We start from the raw sequence: 23,378 nt of genomic DNA on the forward strand, positions 1-23,378 counted from the left end.
TCACTGTCTTCTTGGTAAGCAACTCCAGTCTAGACTTGGCCTTGTGGTCTAGGTTATTTTCCTGATGAAAGGTAATTTAATCTCCCAGTGTCTGGAGGAAAGCAGACTGAACCAGGTTTTCCTCTAGGATTTTGCCTCTGCTTAACTCCATTCTGTTTCTTTTTTATCCTGAAAAACTCCCCAGTCCTTAACAAATACAAGTATACCCATAACATGATGCAGCCACCACTATGCTTGAAAATACGGAGTGGTACTCAGTAATGTGTTGTATTGAATTTGCCCCAAACATAACACTTTGTATTCAGAACAAAAAGTGAATTGCTTTGACACATTTTTTGCAGAGAGCAAAACAGGATGCATGTTTTAGAATATGTTTATTCTGTACAGGCTTCCTTCTTTTCACTCTGTCAGTTAGGCTAGTATTGTGAAGTAACTACAACACGCCTTAATGGCCGTGGCGCGATTTTAGAGGCCCCCCTCTTGGGCGCAAAGACACAATTTTGCTGTTATCAAGCTAGTTTCCTGCAATTCTACACATTTTGTCATGGTGCTGAGAGAAAATGTTCAGCTTTAAAGCTAATTTCCTACAATTGTACACATGTTGTGTCACGTTGGTATGAAAAGTGTCGGGAGACAGGCGCAGGAATGCGTAATAGTTTTTTTTATTAAGCCCAAATTACGGCGTGCCGTGTAAAGGCACGGGGACGAAGACCAAACAAACACGTAACAAAACACAGGGTAGCAACCCAAACAAAAGAGCGAGGAGTTCCTCGAATAAATAACACACGCGCACAATGATTAACACATGGGACGAGACCCATAATCATCTGCGCAATCCACAACGGCACGAAAGCCAAAACACACAGCACAGGTACTCACACGCACCAACTCACACGCATTGGAACAATAATTGACAGCCCAATGGAAACCAAAGGGCACACTTATACAAGTACTAATCAGTGGGAACAGGGGACAGGTGTGCGTGATGAAAATTTAAGTTTACTCTGAAAACGTTTTACCACCCCAATTTTTTTAAATACATTTATATATTATTATTATTATATAGTATATAATTATTATTTATGTTTTGAAGTGGCAGCCACAATTGCATATAGGAGAAACACTGGTCCCTGCCTGGGAGTAAATCTCTTCCTCTCAGCCCAGCCAGGAGCTCTCTTGGCCTCATTAGTTGTGATTCAGGAGATAAACGCTAGAGAAACAATGATGTGGCCACCCTACTCTCCATCTCTCTTTCTCATTTTCTCTTTCTCTCTGGCTCTCTCTCTCCGTCTGTCTTCATCTCCCTCAACACCATGATTGATTCTTGTTCTTTATTACTTTCCACAAGCGTCGATCAATAGGCCTCCCGGTTTTATTATGTCATTTGATCTGGCCACCTGCCGGCGGAGGGAGACACCTGATCACGCCTTATGATGAAGCTGTATTGATCCGCCGTGGGGTGTCGGCCGGGTTCCTGACTGTGATTTATACTTGACGTTGCTACGGCGACGCTGGAGCTTGATCAGCACGGCAGGGGGCTTGTCGGTGGAGGGCTATTTATGATGTCTAGGCCCCTCCACTCCCCAGGAAGTTATAGGGCTACTGCTATGAGAGGTGTGGCGACTGGTGGAGGAGCAAGCTTCTGAAAGCTGTACGCGGCGAGGTGTCCAGTTCAATTAAGTTTCACGTTTTTTTATGTCACGTGCGCGAGTACAGTGCAATGCCTTTCTAAATGGCCTGCCTTGGATGTGTCATGTAAACCAATCAGAGAGCCAGAGAGAAGATTACATTACGAGATGAGATCGATAACGTAGAGGACCATAATGACCCTCGTAACTTTTCCTCCCAGTCCAACATATATATGAGAGCCTGCCTGGTGAAGTCAGAACAGGGACTGGCTGAGAACACTACTGTCTCTATGGGAATGGATGACAAAGAACATCAAAATGTACAGTATGTACTTTGTGTTGAATACTGTATTCCGTGACATTGAGCTGTATTGTACAATGCTGAATAGACGTGCTAGATAGCGTTGGGATTGTGTGTTCCTTCCAGGACAGTGTGTCTGACTGTGTATGTGGTGTTCTCTTCCAGGATAGGGTCGTTTGGTTTATTGCCCGAGTTTAGTGTTTGACTGTGTGTGTTTTTGTATGTACTTCCATGATAGTGTGTCTGACTGTGTGTGTTTTTGTATGTACTTCCAGGATAGTGTGTGAGATGGATGCTGCCCCAGCAGACAGCAAGCCTGGCCCGGTCCAACTGTGTGTTGGGGAGTGCAGACCTGACCTCAAGACTCGCTCTGCCCAGCTCTACGCTTTTGTGGTAAGATTGTGTTATCATGAATATTATATAAGTATTTTTCCCATACAAATAGTAAGAAAAAAAGTAAGAAACTTGGCAAAATAATGAATAACTCTACACGATTGGCTGGAGACTATTAAAACGTTTCAGAATGAGGAAGAGAATTATTCCTTAAGCTTTCTTCCATGCCGACCGCCATTGTTGTCTTGTAAGCCAGAGAATAAGTTATAGAAAGCCTCCCGAAGGAACTGAAATGATGAAGCCTTTTCCTGAAGTATGTTATGTTGAAATACATAATAGCACAGTAATTACCACAGAGGTGCCCAGGGAATCAGCAGTGATTAAATAGACAATAGGTGTTGTCAACAGTAGGTGTTGTCGTACAGTAGTAAACCATAGGAGAATACCTGAATGAACACCTCCACACTTGCCTTCGTCCACACCTGTATCTCACCCATACTAAAGCTAGCCTGCAGCTAACTGATAATCAACACTCCCATTCACACACTCCCAATTAGCCACCCCTTAACAATTAACAGCCGCTAGTAATTACCAGAACTGTTTTCAGAGTACCACTTTAGCCTATCCCCTGACTAGCACAGCACTGAGTGAGGAACCATGTGTGTGTGATGTTTGTGTGTCTCCACTGACACTTTTGACACCCATAATTCATGTTGCTGCTCAGGGAGTTGCGACATCATCACAGCGCTGTGCGTGGGTACTACAGTACTTTACCTGCAATTCCCTAATATCACAGCCCCGTTAAAGAAAAGGACACATCACAAAAGCTCTCTTCAATTTAGTAGACAACCAAACACCCTCCGCGTGTGTGTGTGTGTGTGTGTGTGTGTGTGTGTGTGTGTGTGTGTGTGTGTGTGTGTGTGTGTGTGTGTGTGTGTGTGTGTGTGTGTGTGTGTGTGTGTGTGTGTGTGTGTGTGTGTGTGTGTGTGTGTGTGTGTCCCTCTAAGTGTGTCTGTGGCACTGAGGAGCAGTCTGACTCTGTTTTGTCAGTGTCTCTCAGGATTCCAGCCTTGCTGTGTTGATGTTTCTTTGTCTGTCTGTCTGTCTGTCTGTCTGTCTGTCTGTCTGTCTGTCTGTCTGTCTGTCTGTGTGCTCGCTGATGACAGGCAGGGCGACCCGGCGGGGCCACTGAAAACACTAGTTATTTTCCGACTGCCTTTTTAAAAGGTCCAGTGGTATAGAACTCAGCAACACAACACAGGATGAGTGGGATCGCAGAGGGACTTTAAAAGCTCCCTATTTACATGGGGTCACAGTGCAGAGGGTGGGCATGCCACGGATCGGGGCAGTTGAAAGCTGTTCTTTTCTGCTGTGGCTCAGTATTGAGTAGACGGTACTGTTAGAGGGACAGGAGGTGTATGATAGCTGAGTGCATTACAGTCATAGAGGGAAAAAAATGCCCTCCTGTCTCCCTTCCACCTCTAGATGCCATCAGTGCAGGGCCTGTCCCCCAGCAGAGGGCCTGAGTCTGGGGGCACCAAGGTGACCATCACAGGGGAGAACCTGGGCGCTGGCAGCAGTGTCACCGTCCTCTTTGGAAACCAGACCTGCGAGTTCTACGGGTAAGTGAGAGACTCATCTCACCCCCTCTCCTCCTTATACAGACTAGTTCATTTGTGGTAGTTTATTACATCCTGTATTAGTCTCCTCTTGATCTCTCCTCCTTTTATTACATCCTGTATTAGTCTCCTCCTGATCTCTCCTCCTTTTATTACATCCTGTATTAGTCTCCTCCTGATCTCTCCTCCTTTTATTACATCCTGTATTAGTCTCCTCCTGATCTCTCCTCCTTTTATTACATCCTGTATTAGTCTCCTCCTGATCTCTCCTCCTTTTATTACATCCTGTATTAGTCTCCTCCTGATCTCTCCTCCTTTTATTACATCCTGTATTAGTCTCCTCCTGATCTCTCCTCCTTTTATTACATCCTGTATTAGTCTCCTCCTGATCTCTCCTCCTTTTATTACATCCTGTATTAGTCTCCTCCTGATCTCTCCTCCTTTTATTACATCCTGTATTAGTCTCCTCTTGATCTCTCCTCCTTTTATTACATCCTGTATTAGTCTCCTCCTGATCTCTCCTCCTTTTATTACATCCTGTATTAGTCTCCTCCTGATCTCTCCTCCTTTTATTACATCCTGTATTAGTCTCCTCCTGATCTCTCCTCCTTTTATTACATCCTGTATTAGTCTCCTCCTGATCTCTCCTCCTTTTATTACATCCTGTATTAGTCTCCTCCTGATCTCTCCTCCTTTTATTACATCCTGTATTAGTCTCCTCCTGATCTCTCCTCCTGTGGAAGACAGAGAAATTAGAAGAAAGAAAATCCATTTGTAATGTTTTCAAAACTTATAATAAATATATGTAAATTGTGCTGTTACCCAGTGGTCTCTCTCTCTCTCTCTCTCTTTCACTCTTTTTTTCATCTAAGTGAGAGCCCCCTAGGGGCATCTCTCCTTCTCTTCCAGTCAGAAATGTCTGCAATTCTTAATAAGTTTTTGATGACCCACTGCATCAAACCTCTCTAATAATAGCCTCCAGACAACCTTATGCTCCCCTGCCCGGGAGTTTTTCCTTTTTTCAGTTACCTTTACTGTTTTTATTTGATCTGCTCTCTCTTGCTTCGTTTTCATCTCTCTTTCTCGCTCGCTCTCTTTCTTTCTCTCTCTCTTTCTTTTTCTCTCTCTCTCTCTCTTTCTTTCTCTCTCTCTATCTCTCGCTCTCTCTCTCTTTTTCTCTGTCTTTTTCTCTCTCTCTTTCTCTATATCTAGCTTTCTCTCCCGCCCTACCTGTCTCCATCTTTCGCCCTACCCCTCTCTCTCCATCCCTCCCTCCCCCTCTCTCTCTCTCTCTCTTTCTTTCTCTCTCTCTTTCTTTTTCTCTCTCTATCTCTCGCTCTCTCTCTCTTTTTCTCTGTCTTTTTCTCTCTCTCTTTCTCTATATCTAGCTTTCTCTCCCGCCCTACCTGTCTCCATCTTTCTCCCTACCCCTCTCTCTCCATCCCTCCCTCCCCCTCTCTCTCTCTCTCTCTTTCTTTCTCTCTCTCTTTCTTTTTCTCTCTCTATCTCTCGCTCTCTCTCTCTTTTTCTCTGTCTTTTTCTCTCTCTCTTTCTCTATATCTTGCTTTCTCTCCCGCCCTACCTCTCTCCATCCCTCCCTCCCCCCCTCTCTCTCTCTCTTTCTTTCTCTCTCTCTTTCTTTTTCTCTCTCTATCTCTCGCTCTCTCTCTCTTTTTCTCTGTCTTTTTCTCTCTCTCTTTCTCTATATCTAGCTTTCTCTCCCGCCCTACCTGTCTCCATCTTTCGCCCTACCCCTCTCTCTCCATCCCTCCCTCCCCCTCTCTCTCTCTTTCTTTCTCTCTCTCTTTCTTTTTCTCTCTATCTCTCGCTCTCTCTCTCTTTTTCTCTGTCTTTTTCTCTCTCTCTTTCTCTATATCTAGCTTTCTCTCCCGCCCTACCTGTCTCCATCTTTCTCCCTACCCCTCTCTCTCCATCCCTCCCTCCCCCCTCTCTCTCTCTCTCCCTCTCTTTTCCGCTATCTATTTAAAGCGGTGCAGCGGAAGGGAAGGGCGGAGGTCTCATTGTAATGCTGTAAGATTGAGAAGTCAAGGCAGCTCTAATGAGATCCGGGCTAATTGTTCCTCACTGTGATTCTGACCGTGGCGAGAGAGGAGAGGCGGATGGGAGGGGGGTGGACAGGTAGGGCAAGGATCCATAGAGAGGGATAGAGAAAGGTGAAGAAAAATGAAGAGATGCAAACATTGACTGTGTGTGTGTGTGTGTGTGTGTGTGTGTGTGTGTGTGTGTGTGTGTGTGTGTGTGTGTGTGTGTGTGTGTGTGTGTGTGTGTGTGTGTGTGTGTGTGTGTGTGTGTGTGCAGGAGGACCATGACGGAGATTGTGTGTTACTCGGCCCCCTCCCTGACTGGGGTGGGTTCGGTGCAGATCAGCGTGAGCGTGGACCGGGCCCAGGTCAAGGAGAGTCTGAGTTTTGACTACATCGAGGACCCCACTGTCCAGCGCATCGAGCCAGAGTGGAGCATCGCCAGGTAACATCAACACCGACGCTCCTAGACATCAGGAACTGGACGCTCTCTACTCCGTAGTCCTTCATAGAAGGCACCATCAAACTAACCCCACCAGCACTGCTAGTTAACAGCAGGAGTTGGCTTGGGTGAGTCAGTGTTCGATAGTGCAGAGCTGTAGTCAGACAAAAGACCGGAGTAGTAGTGGTAGGGATCGTGATCGCATCGCTGCAGCATCTCCCAGGCAGACAGGATTTGTAATTAAAGAGAGGGATGATGAGGGCTAAGTGAGAGTGAGAAAGAGAGAGACTGCGAACATGTGGCAGAGGCGTGAGCGTGGAGCAGATGGCAGCCGAGATGGAGTTTAGTCCGGAAGAGAAGACAGAGCAGCGTGTCTTCCATCACTCTCTCCGCTGAGAGACAGAGAGAAGAGGGGAGGGGCACCGCATTGTTTCGTCAAACCTTTTCTGAAGCATGAGCCGCGCCCATGCCTTCTCTCAGGCCTGGGGATCAAACGGGCTGCCAGGGTGCAGTCTACATAAACACAACCCAGGAATGCGTAGCTAAGATCAACAGGAAGGGAGGAGATATATGTGCGTTATGCATTAGATGCAACACACGAGTATATTTTACCTGGCCCACACCCTGGCCCACACCCTGGCCCACCATAGCTTCACTCCTCCTTGTACTCCTGATTGGATGGATCGGTTAGGGGCTGCGTGCTCATTGGGCGTTTTGTTCTGTGGACCTCAGATGAACTCTTGTCACTGAGGTCCGCTAGACTGTAGGGGATGAAACTGCAGCAGCACCACGCACACAACGATTGTGGTGACTCTTTGACTTTCTGTCTAGGTGATGCTCATCTAGTGCTCCCAGCAGCCCTGGCTAGCCTGGTCACGAGTATAACCCCCAGTGCTTCAGCTCAGCCGTAGTAACAGTCCCGATCACGATAACAGTCCTACCAGTAGCTCGCGAGAAGACCCCTGCTCCTGTCCTGTCCGCCTGTGTTGTTTAGGTTAGCACAGCCTGGCTTTTTTTTGGTGTTGTGTATTATCTGTCGAGCCACGTACCTACGACCGCTTCATACTAACTAGTGACCTCGGCGACCACAGCTAGCTGATAGCCTTCGGTAGATGAAAGACGAGCCCGCCGCTGAGTTTGATTACAGTTCTAGTGAAGTCAGTTAAAAGCACCTTTAATCGTTTATTTACCTCAAAAGCCTATTATCTTCTGAAAACGCCTTGTCAAAGAACAAGTTAGTTTGAAGCTTTTTTATTTATCTGAGGTAAAAAAAAAAGAACGTTTCCACAAAGGGGTTGTGCAGGGAAGGAAGTTTTGCAGAGAAGGTCTTGTTGTTGACTGGTGTGTTTGTTTGTAAAACTTCTCTCTCTCTCGTGTGTGTGTGTGTGTGTGTGTGTGTGTGTGTGTGTGTGTGTGTGTGTGTGTGTGTGTGTGTGTGTGTGTGTGTGTGTGTGTGTGTGTGTGTGTGTGTGTGTGTGTGTGTGTGTGTGTGTGAAACAGCGGCCACACTCCTCTGATGGTGACAGGAACTCATCTGGATGTTGTGCAGGAGCCCAGGATGCGCGTCAAGTACGGCGGCCGCGAGTCTGTCAACGTGAGTAGTAACACGCACGCACACACACACATACACTAGGCCAGATGATGCTGGGGACGAGTAGTACAACACACGATGTTGGGAATGGCTGTCATATGAAGTCTCGTCCCGCTAACCCCCATCTTCCTCTACTTCCTACAACCTCCCCATGAACCATATCTCACATCTCCCTTAACTCTAACTAGCCTCCTTAAATAAGGGAGTAGTTGGAGAGTGGTTCACATGCAGTATTTAATTAGACCGTTTTGTCACCGCCAGGCTCCCGTTACCATGGCCAGTCAGTCAGGGCCTCAGCTATACACAGTCCAGGTCTACTATACGCTAACCTGCTCTACCCCACTTAGACTTGTTGTCTATTCAGAGGATTCAGCCTGAATGTTAAATCTCTCACGGGGACTTTTTCTGGAATCTTGAGTGTGGGAGGGTGTTGGAGGGGTGGGGGGAACGTAGTGGGGTGGAGGGGCTAAGCAGGATAGAGGGTGGTGGGCTTGGACGGCCGGGAGGAGACGGGGGGCTTGTCCGTTCCTAATGGCTTCCATTAGAAGATGAAGTGCTATCAGAAGGCTTTGGTCAGCATAAAGAGCCCTTCTCTGTATAATCAGGGGCGGGCGGGCGGGACGGGGGAATCGTTACAAATTGCATTTACTCTCCATTCCTGGGGGTCCATGTTTAATTACGGGATTTTATTCCACCGCTACGGTCGGTGGGTAGGTAGGGGTGAAGGTGGGGAGGGCAAAGGGGTGGGGGGGGGGGGGTAGTGCGGAACAAGTGCGTCATGCCAGGAAATACTGTCAATCATAAAGACATATTGTACACGTACACACACTGTAGTGAAATGCCTACTGTACACTCACTCACTCACAGACAGACAGGCACACACACACACACACACTATATGACCGTGCTCTGAAGTCTTCTTCTTTGACTGAAATGGCCTCTATGTGACTGATATCACACTTCACTAGAACGCTGTTCTCTGGGTCGGAGAATCTTTTTAGAGAACATTTGAACAGATTTTCACCAAGGTAGTGTCTCCTTACCTTCTGCATTCACAACCCTCCCCCACCAGGACAGACTGTACTGCACTAAAGTGGTTCTGAGGGGCCTGAGGTTTCTTCATGATTGCTCCAGTAGCCAACATCAAAACTGTAACCTAGTCCTTTGTTCTAATACATGTCTCCATGTGCGGACCCTTTTATACGACGAAACCCAGCCATTTTGGGTCTAACGACAGACAGTCACTGCTTTATACACACAAAGAGAGAACTGGGTCAGATCACAAAGAATTCTTGGAAACCTCTGAGCTGAAATCGGATTTGACTTGTGTGTGGTTGCTGTCTGGTGTGTCAGTCAGGTGCAGGCAGAACGCTTTGAGAGCTCTGCGGCTTCCTCCTTTAAAGTGCAGTCTCACTCCCCCCCCCCCCCACACACCTACCTAGCTCCTCTCACAGACACCCGGCTCCTCTTTGATTCCCTCGCCCCAGAAGAGGCGAAGAGAAGAAGCCGCCATGTGAATTTTTGTTAACTGCTGAGGTTACAATTACGTATCTCTTCATCCCTTCCTTTCGTATTTGTCGCGAGGGGAAAGGCAGAAAGCCGTGCAATCAGGGCCCAGCCGAGAAAGGGCCTGTCATGTCAGCCTTCGAAGTGTCACTTGCCTTCCACTAAATTGCCTCTCTCGTCTCCCTTCTTCCATCCTTCCCTCTCGTCACCTGCACACGATTCTTCACAAAGAAGAAGGCACAGAAAGGGAGACAATTTTCTTTGACACGCTCTGTACCTGTCACTGGTTCACAATTGAAACATTAATCATTGTCCCTGATTAAAGCTAAAAGGTGTATTTTTCCCCTCACAGACCCACCCTCCCATTTTCTCAGAGAGCATTTCACATGCCACATTTTACCCCCATTAAGAAGTCTGCCTGGCTGGTGTGATGTCGTCATGAGATAGATAGAGGCTATGTCCCAAATGGTACCCTATTCCCTACATAGTGCACTACTTTTAACCAGAGCCCAATGGCACTGGTCAAAAGTAGTGTATTATATAAGGGGATAGGGTTGCATTTGTAAGGGGATAGGGTTGCATTTGGGACACAGCCAGACTGTCAGAAGTGGAAGCGATCAACAGCAATTTGAGCTGATCAGCGAGAGAGACAGAGAGCCCTACTCTTCACTAGGTCTATAAAGCAGCACAGCACTTACAGTCCTTATGCAATCAGACCTTTCTCTTTAGAGCATTGTCCTACTAGCAAACTGTATAAAAGACCTCACCCCAAGAGACATACAATGAACACTCAGATAGACTGACGTGATGAGCAGATGCATAGAAGGAATAGATGGTGAGACTCCACTATAGATACAGCTTGCTCCCTCTCTCTACCTCAAGCTATATGTGTGGTTAATAAGCTGTCCTCCTGTGTCTTTCTTCACCGTCTTCCAGTCTTCCCAGGTTCTTTCACCCTCATCCACTACAGCTGTACCATCCCTCCCCTCCTCTCTCCAGTCTCCATCCATCCCTCCCCTCCTCTCTAAACTCTCCATCCATCACTCCCCTCCTCTCTAAACTCTCCATCCATCCCTCCCCTCCTCTCTAAACTCCATCCATCCCTCCCCTCCTCTCTAAACTCTCCATCCATCCCTCCCCTGCTCTCTAAACTCCATCCATCCCTCCCCTCCTCTCTAAACTCCCCATCATTCCTCCCCTCCTCTCTAAACTCCATCCATCCCTCTCCTGCTCTCTAAACTCTCCATCCATCCCTCCCCTCCTCTCTAAACTCTCCATCCATCCCTCCCCTGCTCTCTAAACTCCATCCATCCCTCCCCTCCTCTCTAAAAACTCCATCCATCCCTCCCCTCCTCTCTAAACTCCATCCATCCCTCCCCTCCTCTCTAAACTCTCCATCCATCCCTCCCCTCCTCTCTAAACTCTCCATCCATCCCTCCCCTCCTCTCTAAACTCTCCATCCATCCCTCCCCTGCTCTCTAAACTCCATCCATCCCTCCCCTCCTCTCTAAACTCTCCATCCATCCCTCCCCTCTTCTCTAAACTCCATCCATCCCTCTCCTCCTCTCTAAACTCTCCATCCATCCCTCCCCTCTTCTCTAAACTCCATCCATCCCTCCCCTCATCTCTAAACTCCATCCATCCCTCCCCTCCTCTCTAAACTCCATCCATCCCTCCCTTCCTCTCTAAACTCTCCATCCCTCCCCTCCTCTCTAAACTCTCCATCCATCCCTCCCCTCCTCTCTAAACTCCATCCATCCCTCCCTTCCTCTCTAAACTCTCCATCCATCCCTCCCCTCTTCTCTAAACTCCATCCATCCCTCTCCTCCTCTCTAAACTCTCCATCCATCCCTCCCCTCCCCTCCTCTCTAAACTCCATCCATCCCTCCCTTCCTCTCTAAACTCTCCATCCATCCCTCCCCTCCTCTAAACTCCATCCATCCCTCTCCTCCTCTCTCCAGTCTCCATCCATCTCTCCCCTCCTCTCTAAACTCTCCATCCATCCCTCCCTTCCTCTCTAAACTCTCCATCCATCCCTCCCCTGCTCTCTAAACTCCATCCATCCCTCCCCTCCTCTCTAAACTCCCCATCATTCCTCCCCTCCTCTCTAAACTCCATCCATCCCTCTCCTGCTCTCTAAACTCTCCATCCATCCCTCCCCTCCTCTCTAAACTCTCCATCCATCCCTCCCTTCCTCTCTAAACTCTCCATCCATCCCTCCCCTCCTCTCTAAACTCCATCCATGCCTCCCCTCCTCTCTAAACTCTCCATCCATCCCTCCCCTCCTCTCTAAACTCTCCATCCATCCCTCCCCTCCTCTCTAAACTCTCCATCCATCCCTCCCCTCCTCTCTAAACTCATCCATCCCTCTCCTCCTCTCTCCAGTCTCCATCCATCCCTCCCCTCCTCTCTAAACTCCATCCATCCCTCCCCTCCTCTCTAAACACTCCATCCATCCCTCCCCTCCTCTCTAAACTCTCCATCCATCCCTCCCCTCCTCTCTAAACTCTCCATCCATCCCTCCCCTCCTCTCTAAACTCCATCCATCCCTCTCCTCCTCTCTCCAGTCTCCATCCATCCCTCCCCTCCTCTCTAAACTCTCCATCCATCCCTCCCTCCCCTCCTCTTTAAACTCCATCCATAACCTCCCCTCCTCTCTAAACTCTCCATCCATCCCTCCCCACCTCTCTAAACTCTCCATCCATCCCTCCCCTCCTCTCTAAACTCTCCATCATCCCTCCCCTCCTCTCTAAACTCTCCATCCATCCCTCCCCACCTCTCTAAACTCTCCATCCATCCCTCCCCTGCTCTCTAAACTCTCCATCCATCCCCTCCCCTCCTCTCCTCTCTAAACCCCATTCATCCCTCCCCACCTCTCTAAACTCTCCATCATCCCTCCCCTCCTCTCTAAACTCCATCCCTCCCCTCCTCTCTAAACTCTCCATCATCCCTCCCCCCAAACTCTGGATTTTCTACTCTCCTGGCCACCTTCCCAATACACGGTTATATTGACTGTGGAACAACGCAGGGCATTATTCATCGCTAGGCTACACTAACAGCCTGGTCGCCCAGTGGATATTTCACAGCACCGTCCACTCTCATTTAGCATGAGATGATTTTTCACCTGTTCAGTATGGTAAGGCCAAGCACCATCACAACCTCCAGCTTGTACAAAACATTTCATCAGCTGCTGTAGTTCGTCTTGTTCCACGGCCGTCAGATGTGACTAATATAAGAGAGATACTGCCAGCATTACCAGCTGGTGGAAACAAACAGGACATTGAAAGAAGTGGATGAAGTGTAGGAGTGATATCACTCATTGGCAAGAATATTGCTCACATAACCTTTGACCCTTGGCCTTACAGAGCTGTCTCCTCTCTCCTACTCATGACCCCTGGAGCCTATTTCCTCCTGCCCTCCCGTCCCTCCTCTACTGCCTCCCTCTCACCAAGTCAGAGACCTGGCGTGTGGTGCCTGGGCTGAGTGGGCTGCTGCAGACTGCAGTAGATTCTCTTATAATTAATTCAGCCAGAGGGCCAGACTGTTAACGTTACAGCTGCTGCTGTACAATGCACCGCTCCATCACCATCCAGTGCCAGTCAGGGCAAAAAGAATAGGAGGCAAGATTCCAATTATTTTATAGCTGTTGACCTGGAGCAACTGTATACTGGATGAGGAAAGGGATGAAGACTAAGGACAGATAGCTAAGACTGTACAATATTTGTGGAAAAGACATGTTTCATAATGGATCTGATTGTATTAAATTGAAATGTGTCTGGTTGGAGTAGAATACATTAGGCTTTTCTAAACTGGTGGTTGGCAGAATAACTGTTCCTACAGTGGAATAATTGACAGCATATGATATCCCTCCACGACTCAGATGCCTCTATTTCCCCCTTCACTACCCTGATCACTTACCATATACACTGAGTGTACAAAACATTAAGGACACCTGCTCTTTCCATGACATAGACTGACCAGGTGAATCCAGGTGAAAGTTATGATCCCGTATTGATGTCACTTCAATCAGTGAAGGGGAGAAGACGGGTTAAAGAAGGATGTTTAAACCTTGAGACAAAGGATTGTGTATGTGTGCCATTCACAGGGTGAATGGGCAAGACAGAAAGATTGAAGTGCCTTTGAATGGGGTATGGTAGTAGGAGCCGGGAAGTGCGCAACTCACTCAATATTAGGAAGGTGTTCTTAATGTTTTGTACACTCAGTGTAGCAGCACCAAGCTCAGTGACATATTCAGAGTGTGACCTCTTTAGATCAACACACTCGGAAGAAAGGATTCAGGAAGGGAGGGAAAAGAAGAAACAATTGAGTCGTCGTCTCCCCCACACACACACACACACACACACACACACACACACACACACACACACACACACAGAGAGAGTGTGTGTTGAACACATGCAGCATCCGTCCATCCAGCCACTCCAGCTCTGAACAGATGGTAGTGGGAGCCATAGTAGTTGACTTGCATATACATCGCTGTTCTGTTCCTACCAAGACAGAGACAGACAGGCAGGCAGGGAAAGATGCTGGGGTAGCATATGTGCCTGTCTGTATCATGTCAGTGTTTATAGCATGGAAATAACAGCGACAAGGAACTTTTGTTATACAGTCTCTGAAATTATTCGACGTGGCTCTATTTTGGCTGGCGTTAAGCCAGCGCAATTGTCAAAAGCACACTCGTTTGCAATTTCTTCCTGTTAAAGCCGGCGCTCTTCTTTTTTCAAACCTTAGCGCCAGGATCAGTCATTTACCTGTCTTGTGCTGAGGTGGGAGGGGTGGCAATGTCTGAGGTGTGTCCGTAAAAATGTGTGCCAAAGTGCCAATTTCAGTATGCTCTGGTGGGGATATTTAAGACCAACCGAAAGCTGTTTTTAGCGGTAACGCGGTTGGTTATGGCGCGGCCTATCCAGCTGTGACGCACAGTGCCCATATGCACATGGAACAAGAGAGATGTGTTTTTTGTGCCGTAAACCTCGTATTTAGAAACATTTTTCAAAAACATGTTTTTTTTCTCATTTCGTTTCATTTGATTAAAAACCAATGAATGAAGGCTGTTTTTGTTGTCCTGCCCAATGCATTCGCTAAGCAGTCAAGACTATCAATAAAGGGTTTAGCTCGTGAGACCGCTTTGAATTTAGTTTATTTTATTACCAAAGCTTTATTAAAAGGTCAAGTTTGACAGCAGCAAAACAGTGAGCCTATATCCCCTTTTCATCTATGTAGGCAATTACATTATTTTAGCCAGCTACTGTTATTACTGTGGATGTGAGTAAAAACCCCTTCATGTAGGCTATATGGCCATCATGGAACGAGAGATGAGATAATCCGATGACAATTGCTTGTTTTCCGTTTCATTTGATTAAAAAACAAGTCCGTATAGGCTACCCTTAGCCTTTTATAGAGAACGCTGGTTCAACAGCAATGTGTCTGGTGTCTTTCTTACCGTGGCCATGCATTAGCATATTTTCTAGATGTCTACTCCTGAGGCTTATGCACCATTCACAATTCAGGTGGGCCTACTGTATCTGCGGCGCATACCCCATTCGGCTTTTCAAAGAGCGCCTCTTGTCCGGTTATCAAAGACGTGCTCCTTCAATCGTATTTCAAGTATTCAGTCCTATAATGCAGTATCAATGGTAGGCCAAGGCTATATCTTGGTTATTGAGAATGCGCCTCACGCATTCAATACCATTTAGTCTTTTTTATTTGATGAGAAGTGCGATGCGTAAAGGCCTATACTCGGTGAAGCATTTATGACGATGTTGACTGACAACACGGCAAACGTATTGAACAAACACTGGATGTTTTTTTTCTTCTTCTGTTACTATCACTCGTTACCGTGCCCCAAGCCCAATTGGAGTTGGCGACAACGGCAATATCCGACAGAACCTTAGACAAAACCATGCAGTATTAAGCCATGGAACGCCTTGATTGTCCGATGAGTGGCCAACGCCCTCGTCACACCTGCAACTTGTTTATTCATCGAAACCCGGCCCTTTCGCGCCACCGCCAGCTATTGCGCTCATAACGGCTGTGGAGATAGCACAAATATATCTGACACACCCAGGGACCTGGAGTTCAACCGCCAGCGCTTAGATTTACCACTGTGTTAGGTTTGTTCAAATAGAGCTCTCAGTATATCTAGCTAATTAAATACTTATTGGCAGGAATCTTTCAAGTGAATAAGTAAATACATTCACGAACAGCTGTTGATAATCATAGCCAGCACAAGATAAGACTCCACTATACAGTATGTATTTCCCACGGTATTTTCTCTAACTCTCATCTAAGCTCTCTCTGTAACATACAGTATAATGGGATTACAGTAGTAGATGCTTGGAGAAAGTGTGTCAGCGGTGCTACGGAGTTGTATCCATTTTTAAAAGGGCTTAGCCTCTCTCTCTCTCTCCCTCTCTTTCGTATTCCAGTTCTCACTAACATGCAAACTCCATTTTCCATGTCACTCCACTACGGGAGTCGCATGGGAGCGTTTAGGCCTCGTGGTGTGGGCCAACACGAAGTCACCGAGCCCAGCCGCAGCAAAAAAAAAAAACTGTAATGTGCGAAGTGTGTTTGGGTTAGCTCAGTTTCTTCTCCGGGAGCAGAGCAGCCTTCCTGCTGAACCCAACCCAACGCTCCACAGACCTCCAGCAGCACCAGTCCAAAGACTATGTTACCATACAACTGGCTACTTGATAATGCAGCCTAGTATGCCTTCCTGCATGGAGAAATACCATTGTACTCTGTAGTTGTACTCTGTAGTTGTCTTCTGTAGTTCTACCTCAAAGAGCATGACTTGAGTAGCTAAGACAATTCCCCCTGCTGCACACTTAGGCTGTGTACTGCCTTAGAAAAGACTGTGTCTGCATTGCTTAGGTTTTTCTTCCTGCCAAATGCAATAGATGGTGGGACCAAGTTTGTACGAGATGAGTTCGTATCGATCGCTGGTCCTCCCCCCGGCTCTAGACTAGAGCAGAGGACAACAGGTAAGAGGCATGGTACTCTGCTGGCACTGTGAAGCTTTAAAGATATTTAGCTCTAATTAAGTTTCTCCTCTGAGAGAGAGATAGAGAGAGATAGGGGGGGGGATAAAAGGCTCCCAGTAGCAGGAGTGCAGCACAGTAATCAATCAGGTTCCTCTACTGTTAGTGATAGTGCTGCAGGTCCTACCCTCGTTCCCTCACAGGGAAAATGGCCACTCCTGGGCATACAGACATTGAGGAGTGTTATTCCAGAAGCCCTGACTTCACCTCAACCTGCCAGACTAGGATGTGTGACCAGTAGAGTGGGGGATATCCCCAGTGCCCCCAATGCCCTGTGTCAGAGAATGATTGCCGACTGACACACTTCATCATCTCACTTTTCTCAGTTTTAGGCTCCCTCAGCACCACCGGAGGAGAGATCTGAAAAGTAGCGCGGCTTGGTGTCAATATTATCAGCCTCAAGCTCTTAGCTCTGCCAGTGTGTGTTGTTGTATGAAGGGTAACATTCAATTAACACCGGATTTTGGCATGGTATTACAGCTGTTACAGCTGTTGGCTGTTGGGCTACATGTTATGAATCTAGTCTTTCAGCTTTTGGTTTGAAAAGAGTAGAGGCAGACCAATGAACTGTCTCAGCTCCTCCTGCTTGACTTGCTCTCGTCTCACGTCTCTCATGCTCTAATAAGCTTCGATTATTAGGGCATGATGGCTGGCTAGGGTGGATTGGTTACCTCAGAAGCTAATGTGTGTCTCTCTCCCTCCCCGTCTAAGGTGTGTAAGGTTCTAAACACCACCAGTATGAATTGCTTTGCTCCGTCCCTGGTGGCAGAGTACCGTCCAGGTCTGGACACGGTCAAACACGCTGATGAGTTTGGGTTCATCTTCAACAACGTCCAGACTCTGCTAGTCTATAACAAAACCATCTTCCTCTACTACCCCAACCCATACTTTGAACCTCTCAGCACCAATGGAGTCCTGGAACAGAAGCCCGGATCGCCCATCATTCTCAAGGTATGGCAGAAGGACATGGGGATTGTAATGATGCAGGAAAGTCTTTTTACAGGGCCTTTACAGTAACTCGTCTAGATCTTAGAAACCAAGAGAGGGTTTAGGGGATTTGACAGCTACCATTAAACTGCAGTTAAGCCTGAGGTATAAACATTTTAGTATGACAATGTGTTCTACGGTATAACTGTATCATAACTGCTGTATCATAACAAACAATACATTATTTTAAGATTACTTGAGGTTTCAATAATTCCCCCCCCCCACAGGGCAGAAACCTGGTGCCTCATGCCTCAGGGGGGGTGAAGCTCAACTACACTGTGTTGATCGGGGAGACCCCCTGCTCTGTCACAGTGTCTGAGACCCAGCTGCTGTGTGAGCCCCCTAACCTCACGGGCCAGTACAAAGTCATGGTACGTCAGTCATGTCTGTCCAAACACGCACACACACGCACACTGACACACACACAGCTGATCGCACACACACACCCTCTTCCTGTCTCTCTATTCTGTCTCTCTGTGTGTCGGAGTGTCTACATAGTTTCATTTCCGTAACGTTTGACCTGTAAACTCCATTATTCTGGCACGTTCGTGGTTGTTCTTTCAGGTCAAAAAGAGGGCAGTGTTACTGGGCTCTAGCCGTAAAAAGGTTCTGTTAGAATCCACCGCAATTATTTCTGCAAGTCTGCTCACTTATTGAGTGGAAGTCCCCAGAACTTCACTCTTCACTGTCCTCGATGATGGGGTGTATTGGTATGTTGCATTTGTGCTGTGTCTGCGTGTGTGTGTGTGTGTGTGTGTGTCTATGCACACTGTGTGTGTGTGTGTGTGTGTGTGTGTGTGTGTGTGTGTGTGTGTGTGTGTGTGTGTGTGTGTGTGTGTGTGTGTGTGTGTGTGTGTGTGTGTGTGTGTGTGTGTCTATGCACACTGTGTCTGTGCGCTGGATAGGTTTATTTAACTGAATCTAATGTGTGTGCGTGCATGCCTGTGTGTGTGTGTTTGAATGTGTGTGTTTCTCTGTGCGTGTGTTTCTCTCTGTGTGTGTGTGTGTGTGTGATATTCAGGTGCAGGTGGGTGGTCTCCATGTGTCTCCGGGGTCAGTAAACATCCTGTCAGACAGCCTGCTCACCCTCCCCGCCATCGTCAGCATCGCCGCCGGCGGAGGCCTCCTCCTCATCATCGTCATCCTCGTCCTCATCGCGTACAAACGCAAGTCGCGGGAGAATGACCTCACCCTGAAGCGCCTGCAGATGCAGATGGACAACCTGGAGTCCCGGGTCGCCCTGGAGTGCAAGGAAGGTGGGTAACACATTATTTAGATAGTCCATCTAGATGCTCTACGGACTAGCAGGAGGCCATCAGTGACATTGATATGCATCAATATGCATATTTATTCAACAAATCAACCATAGACTATTAGTTACAACTCTCACAAACTATCGTATAAACTACGGAAGGTCAGTTGAGCCCAGAGACAACAAAGTAATGCAATTACATTGGAAACTGAAATCAAAATGGCCGTGACGAGTACGACAATTACGTTTGGTCCTCTTCTGCTCTACAAAGCTATTTCTGAGACACTTTGATTGCGGTCTCCTAGGAGGACTAATGACTGAGCTCGCAGGCTGAGTTCACAGGTTAAATGACGACAGTGAAAGTGCATTGACTGGTCTCCACTAAGGCGTGGCATAATCACATGAAAGACACAAATGGGTATTTCCGCGTAGTAAGTCCATTACTGGTACTGTGTGTTACGTAATGTAATATAAGGTATTGTGAATCAGGGTCAATGAGTCAGGTTTTGGGCGACAGTCTCTGCTACTTTAATTTACTCTGTGTGTGTGTGTGTGTGACCCCGAACATGACACACTAAATGAACATGGTGCTTGTCTATTGTTCACACACACTGACTCATTCACTTACACACACACACACACACACACACACACACACACACACACACACACACACTGATAAACACAACGTTTTCCTGTGAACAGATCTGGAATGGGATATCATCTTTATGTCATGCTGACATTTTCTGTATCACAGATGCACAGGACGCATAGTGTGTGTGTGTGTTTGTGTAGGTGTGTGTGTTCTGGTCTGTGTCTGTTTGCTGAGTTTGTTGTAAAGGCATGGCCTCGTTTAAGATTGTTAGGCAGACTTAGTTAAAGCCTGAAACATCTGTGTTAGTGCTGAACTCTAATGTCCAACACACACCCACACACACACACGCCCATGCACACAAAAAAAAGAGGGTTCCTCAAGGGTTATTTGGGAAGGGTAATGGTTCTATGTGGAACCATACTGACTCAAATAACCCTTTGAGGCCTTCAATGGTTCTTTACAGTTAAAAAAAAGGTTATTTCCTCTTTTAGCGATAATTCAAATGTAGGGGCGGTGGCTCGTTCGAATATTTTGAGACGTGGTTTTCTCACAGCTCTTTTTAATCTAATCTGTTGTGTAATGCTATTAGACGTTACATATGACTATGGTCAGTGAAGGTGTCTTGTGAAAGACTCCCGTATAGCCTTGTGTCAATTGAGAACGGGTTGAATAAGTCAGTAGTTCTCAATTCTCTCCTTGTGTTATGTATTCCCTCCAGCCACCCTGAACACAGCTTTACCACTCTGAATGTAGACTGTCCCAACATAAAGGATGTATAGAAGACGGGTTGATGTTTATTGTCATGAATCTGGCCCTGGAGGCAGAACTGAGCGATATCCGCTGGGTGGGTACAGCTGCAAAGTCAAAATTGTCTATATCGTAAAAATTCCTGAACATTTTTTATCGGTTTTTGGTTTTAATTTAGGGTTAGGTTTAAAATCAAGTTTTATGACTTTGTGGCTGTGCCAGCTAGTGACCACTCTGCAGAGCTGCCTCCAGGGCAAGATTCATGACAATAAATGCCAACCTGCGTATAGAAGGCAGGACATACAGAATAAATAGTATACTAGAAGGGTACATCCTCCAAACACAGGAGGTTGGTGGCACCTTAATTGGGGAGGACAGGTCCGTGGTGATGGCTGGAGCAGTTTCCAGGTGTTTGATACCGTTCCATTCGCTCCTTTCCAGACATTATTATGAGCCGCCCTCCTCTCAGCAGCCTCCTCTGCCTCCAAATGTCATTGCCTCATTAATCTGAGTTTTGTCAGGGTGGTGGCAGAGTAGAGGAGATAATAGTGAGGTCTATGTCTGTGGGGCTTAGGGCTGTTGTCGGGCCCAGCTGGGGGGAGTGAGCAGAGCAGCACATGGCCGCATGGGGTTTACAGAGCTAAAGCCCTGGCCACAGTCAGACACACAGGCACACACAGGCCAGGAGACAGGCCGAGAGGTCATGTTTAAACCAGTAGCTGTGGCCAGGAGGAGCTTAGTCGCCCGAGGGTGGATTTAGAAGGGCAGCTAGGTACCTGGGTTTCACACCAGGGGTCTGAGTCTGAGCCCTGGGCTGGGGTAGCAGGGGGGCTGGGGGGGTAGGTGGGAAATATGGCTGTGATTGGCTGTAGAGATGCTAAGGGGTCTCCCTCAGGGCAGTGCAGGACTCAGTCAGAATGGGGCCAATTAACCACCTTTCACCTGCAGCTGCTAACAGCAGGGGACCCAAACACAGGAGCTCAGATACTGTACAGTACAGCTGATTTACTGGGCACCGGAAGGGAATGTGTGTGTGTTTGGGGGAGGGGTTGTTATGTGTGTGTGTTTGGGGGGTTGATATGTGTGTGTGTTTTGGGGGGGGTGTTATGTGTGTATGTTTGGGGGGGGTTGTTGTGTGTCTGTGTTTGGGGGGGTTGTTATGTGTGTGTGTTTGGGGGGGTTGTTGTGTGTCTGTGTGTGTGTTTGGGGGGTTGTTATGTGTGTGTGTGTGTGTGTGTGTGTGTGTGTGTGTGTTTGGGGGGTGTTTGTGTGTGTGTGTGTGTGTGTGTGTGTGTGTGTGTGTGTGTGTGTGTGTGTGTGTGTGTGTGTGTGTGTGTGAGAGAGAGAGAGAGCTTTTCTTCTTCTATGAAGTGTGTCTTGGGTTCAGTGTCAGGGTCACCATAGATAGTGGGCGTACATATTTATGCATGTAGATGTGCTCCATAGTTTCAGGTAGATTTTAAACTAGCAGGTCTGGAATCAGTTGATCTATACTCATGTCTGCCCCCCCCCCCCCACCAGCCTTTGCTGAGCTGCAGACGGACATCAATGAGCTGACCAGTGATCTGGACAGAGCTGGTATCCCTCACCTGGACTACAGGACCTACGCCATGAGAGTCCTCTTCCCTGGCATCGAGGACCACCCTGTTCTCAGAGAACTGGAGGTACGGAGAGACTGGAGGGGGAGAGGGAGAGAAAATGGAGAGGGGGGAGTGGGAGAGTTTGAGAGTGTAAAAGAGCGAGAGGGGGGAGAGAGAGGAGGGAGGAAGGGGAATTGAGAATTGGAGAAGTGATAAAGGGAGAGGGAAGAGAGAGAGGGGGGAAATGGTGAGAGCTTCAACATCACTCCCCTACGGCATGCCCTCCCATAAGCACCACAGTGCCCAGAGGGAGACTGATACAAGTATGCAGCTCTGCCTCTCTACCCTCTGGCCTCACACACACAAATACACACACACCAGCACCACACACAGCACACATACACACACTCCCACCCACACACAGGTCCCAGTACAGGGTCCCGGCACACGTCTATTTCACCCACCAGCAGCTCCTTCATCAGGAGTAATGACGTGGGTAATGTCCTGTTCACTGGCGGCCATGGGACCCACCTCCTCTACTGGGGATAAACTGACTGAAACACACTCAATACACTCCCTCTGACTGGAACACGCTCGATACACTCCCTCTGACTGGAACACACTCAATACACTCCCTCTGACTGGAACACACTCAATACACTCCCTCTGACTGGAACACACTCAATACACTCCCTCTGACTGGAACACACTCAATACACTCCCTCTGACTGAAACACACTCAATACACTCCCTCTGACTGGAACACACTCAATACACTCCCTCTGACTGAAACACACTCAATACACTCCCTCTGACTGGAACACACTCAATACACTCCCTCTGACTGGAACATGCTCGATACACTCCCTCTGACTGGAACACACTCAACACACTCCCTCTGACTGGAACACACTCAATACACTTCCTCTGACTGGAACACACTCAACACACTCACTCTGACTGAAACACACTCAATACACTCCCTCTGACTGGAACACACTCAATACACTCCCTCTGACTGGAGCACACTCAATACACTTCCTCTGACTGGAACACACTCAATACACTCCCTCTGACTGGAACGCACTCAATACACTCCCTCTGACTGGAGCACACTCAATACACTCCCTCTGACTGGAACGCACTCAATACACTCCCTCTGACTGGAACACACTCAATACACTCCCTCTGACTGGAACACACTCAATACACTCCCTCTGCCTGGCACACACTCAACACACTCCCTCTGACTGGAACACACTCAATACACTCCCTCTGACTGGAACACACTCAATACACTCCCTCTGACTGGAACACGCTCGATACACTCCCTCTGACTGGAACACACTCAATACACTCCCTCTGCCTGGAGCACACTCAACACACTCCCTCTGACTGGAACACACTCAATACACTCCCTCTGACTGGAACACACTCAATACACTCCCTCTGACTGGAACACGCTCGATACACTCCCTCTGACTGGAACACGCTCGATACACTCCCTCTGACTGGAACTTCGCTCGATACACTCCCTCTGACTGGAACACGCTCGATACACTCCCTCTGACTGGAACACACTCGACACACTCCCTCTGACTGGAACACACTCAATACACTCACTCTGACTGGAACACACTCAACACACTCACTCTGACTGAAACACACTCAATACACTCCCTCTGACTGGA

At 47.7% G+C, this 23,378-nt stretch overlaps 1 protein-coding gene across 2 annotated transcripts in view; it reads left to right on the forward strand.

Annotated features, from left to right (window-relative positions):
- plxna2 (plexin A2) overlaps nucleotides 1-23,378 on the forward strand; it is a 304,923-nt gene that overhangs the window by 233,045 nt on the left and 48,500 nt on the right. For both annotated transcript variants that reach the window (XM_045693250.1, XM_045693251.1), the window contains exons 14-21: nucleotides 2,205-2,322; nucleotides 3,748-3,884; nucleotides 6,201-6,368; nucleotides 7,866-7,959; nucleotides 17,238-17,477; nucleotides 17,741-17,884; nucleotides 18,535-18,769; nucleotides 21,629-21,771. In XM_045693250.1, coding sequence (XP_045549206.1) covers nucleotides 2,205-2,322; nucleotides 3,748-3,884; nucleotides 6,201-6,368; nucleotides 7,866-7,959; nucleotides 17,238-17,477; nucleotides 17,741-17,884; nucleotides 18,535-18,769; nucleotides 21,629-21,771 — 1,279 coding nt within the window. The remainder of the gene's footprint in view (nucleotides 1-2,204; nucleotides 2,323-3,747; nucleotides 3,885-6,200; nucleotides 6,369-7,865; nucleotides 7,960-17,237; nucleotides 17,478-17,740; nucleotides 17,885-18,534; nucleotides 18,770-21,628; nucleotides 21,772-23,378) is intronic.

This window comes from Salmo salar, chromosome ssa13, assembly GCF_905237065.1.
Source record: "Salmo salar chromosome ssa13, Ssal_v3.1, whole genome shotgun sequence".
NCBI classification, from domain to species: domain Eukaryota; kingdom Metazoa; phylum Chordata; class Actinopteri; order Salmoniformes; family Salmonidae; genus Salmo; species Salmo salar.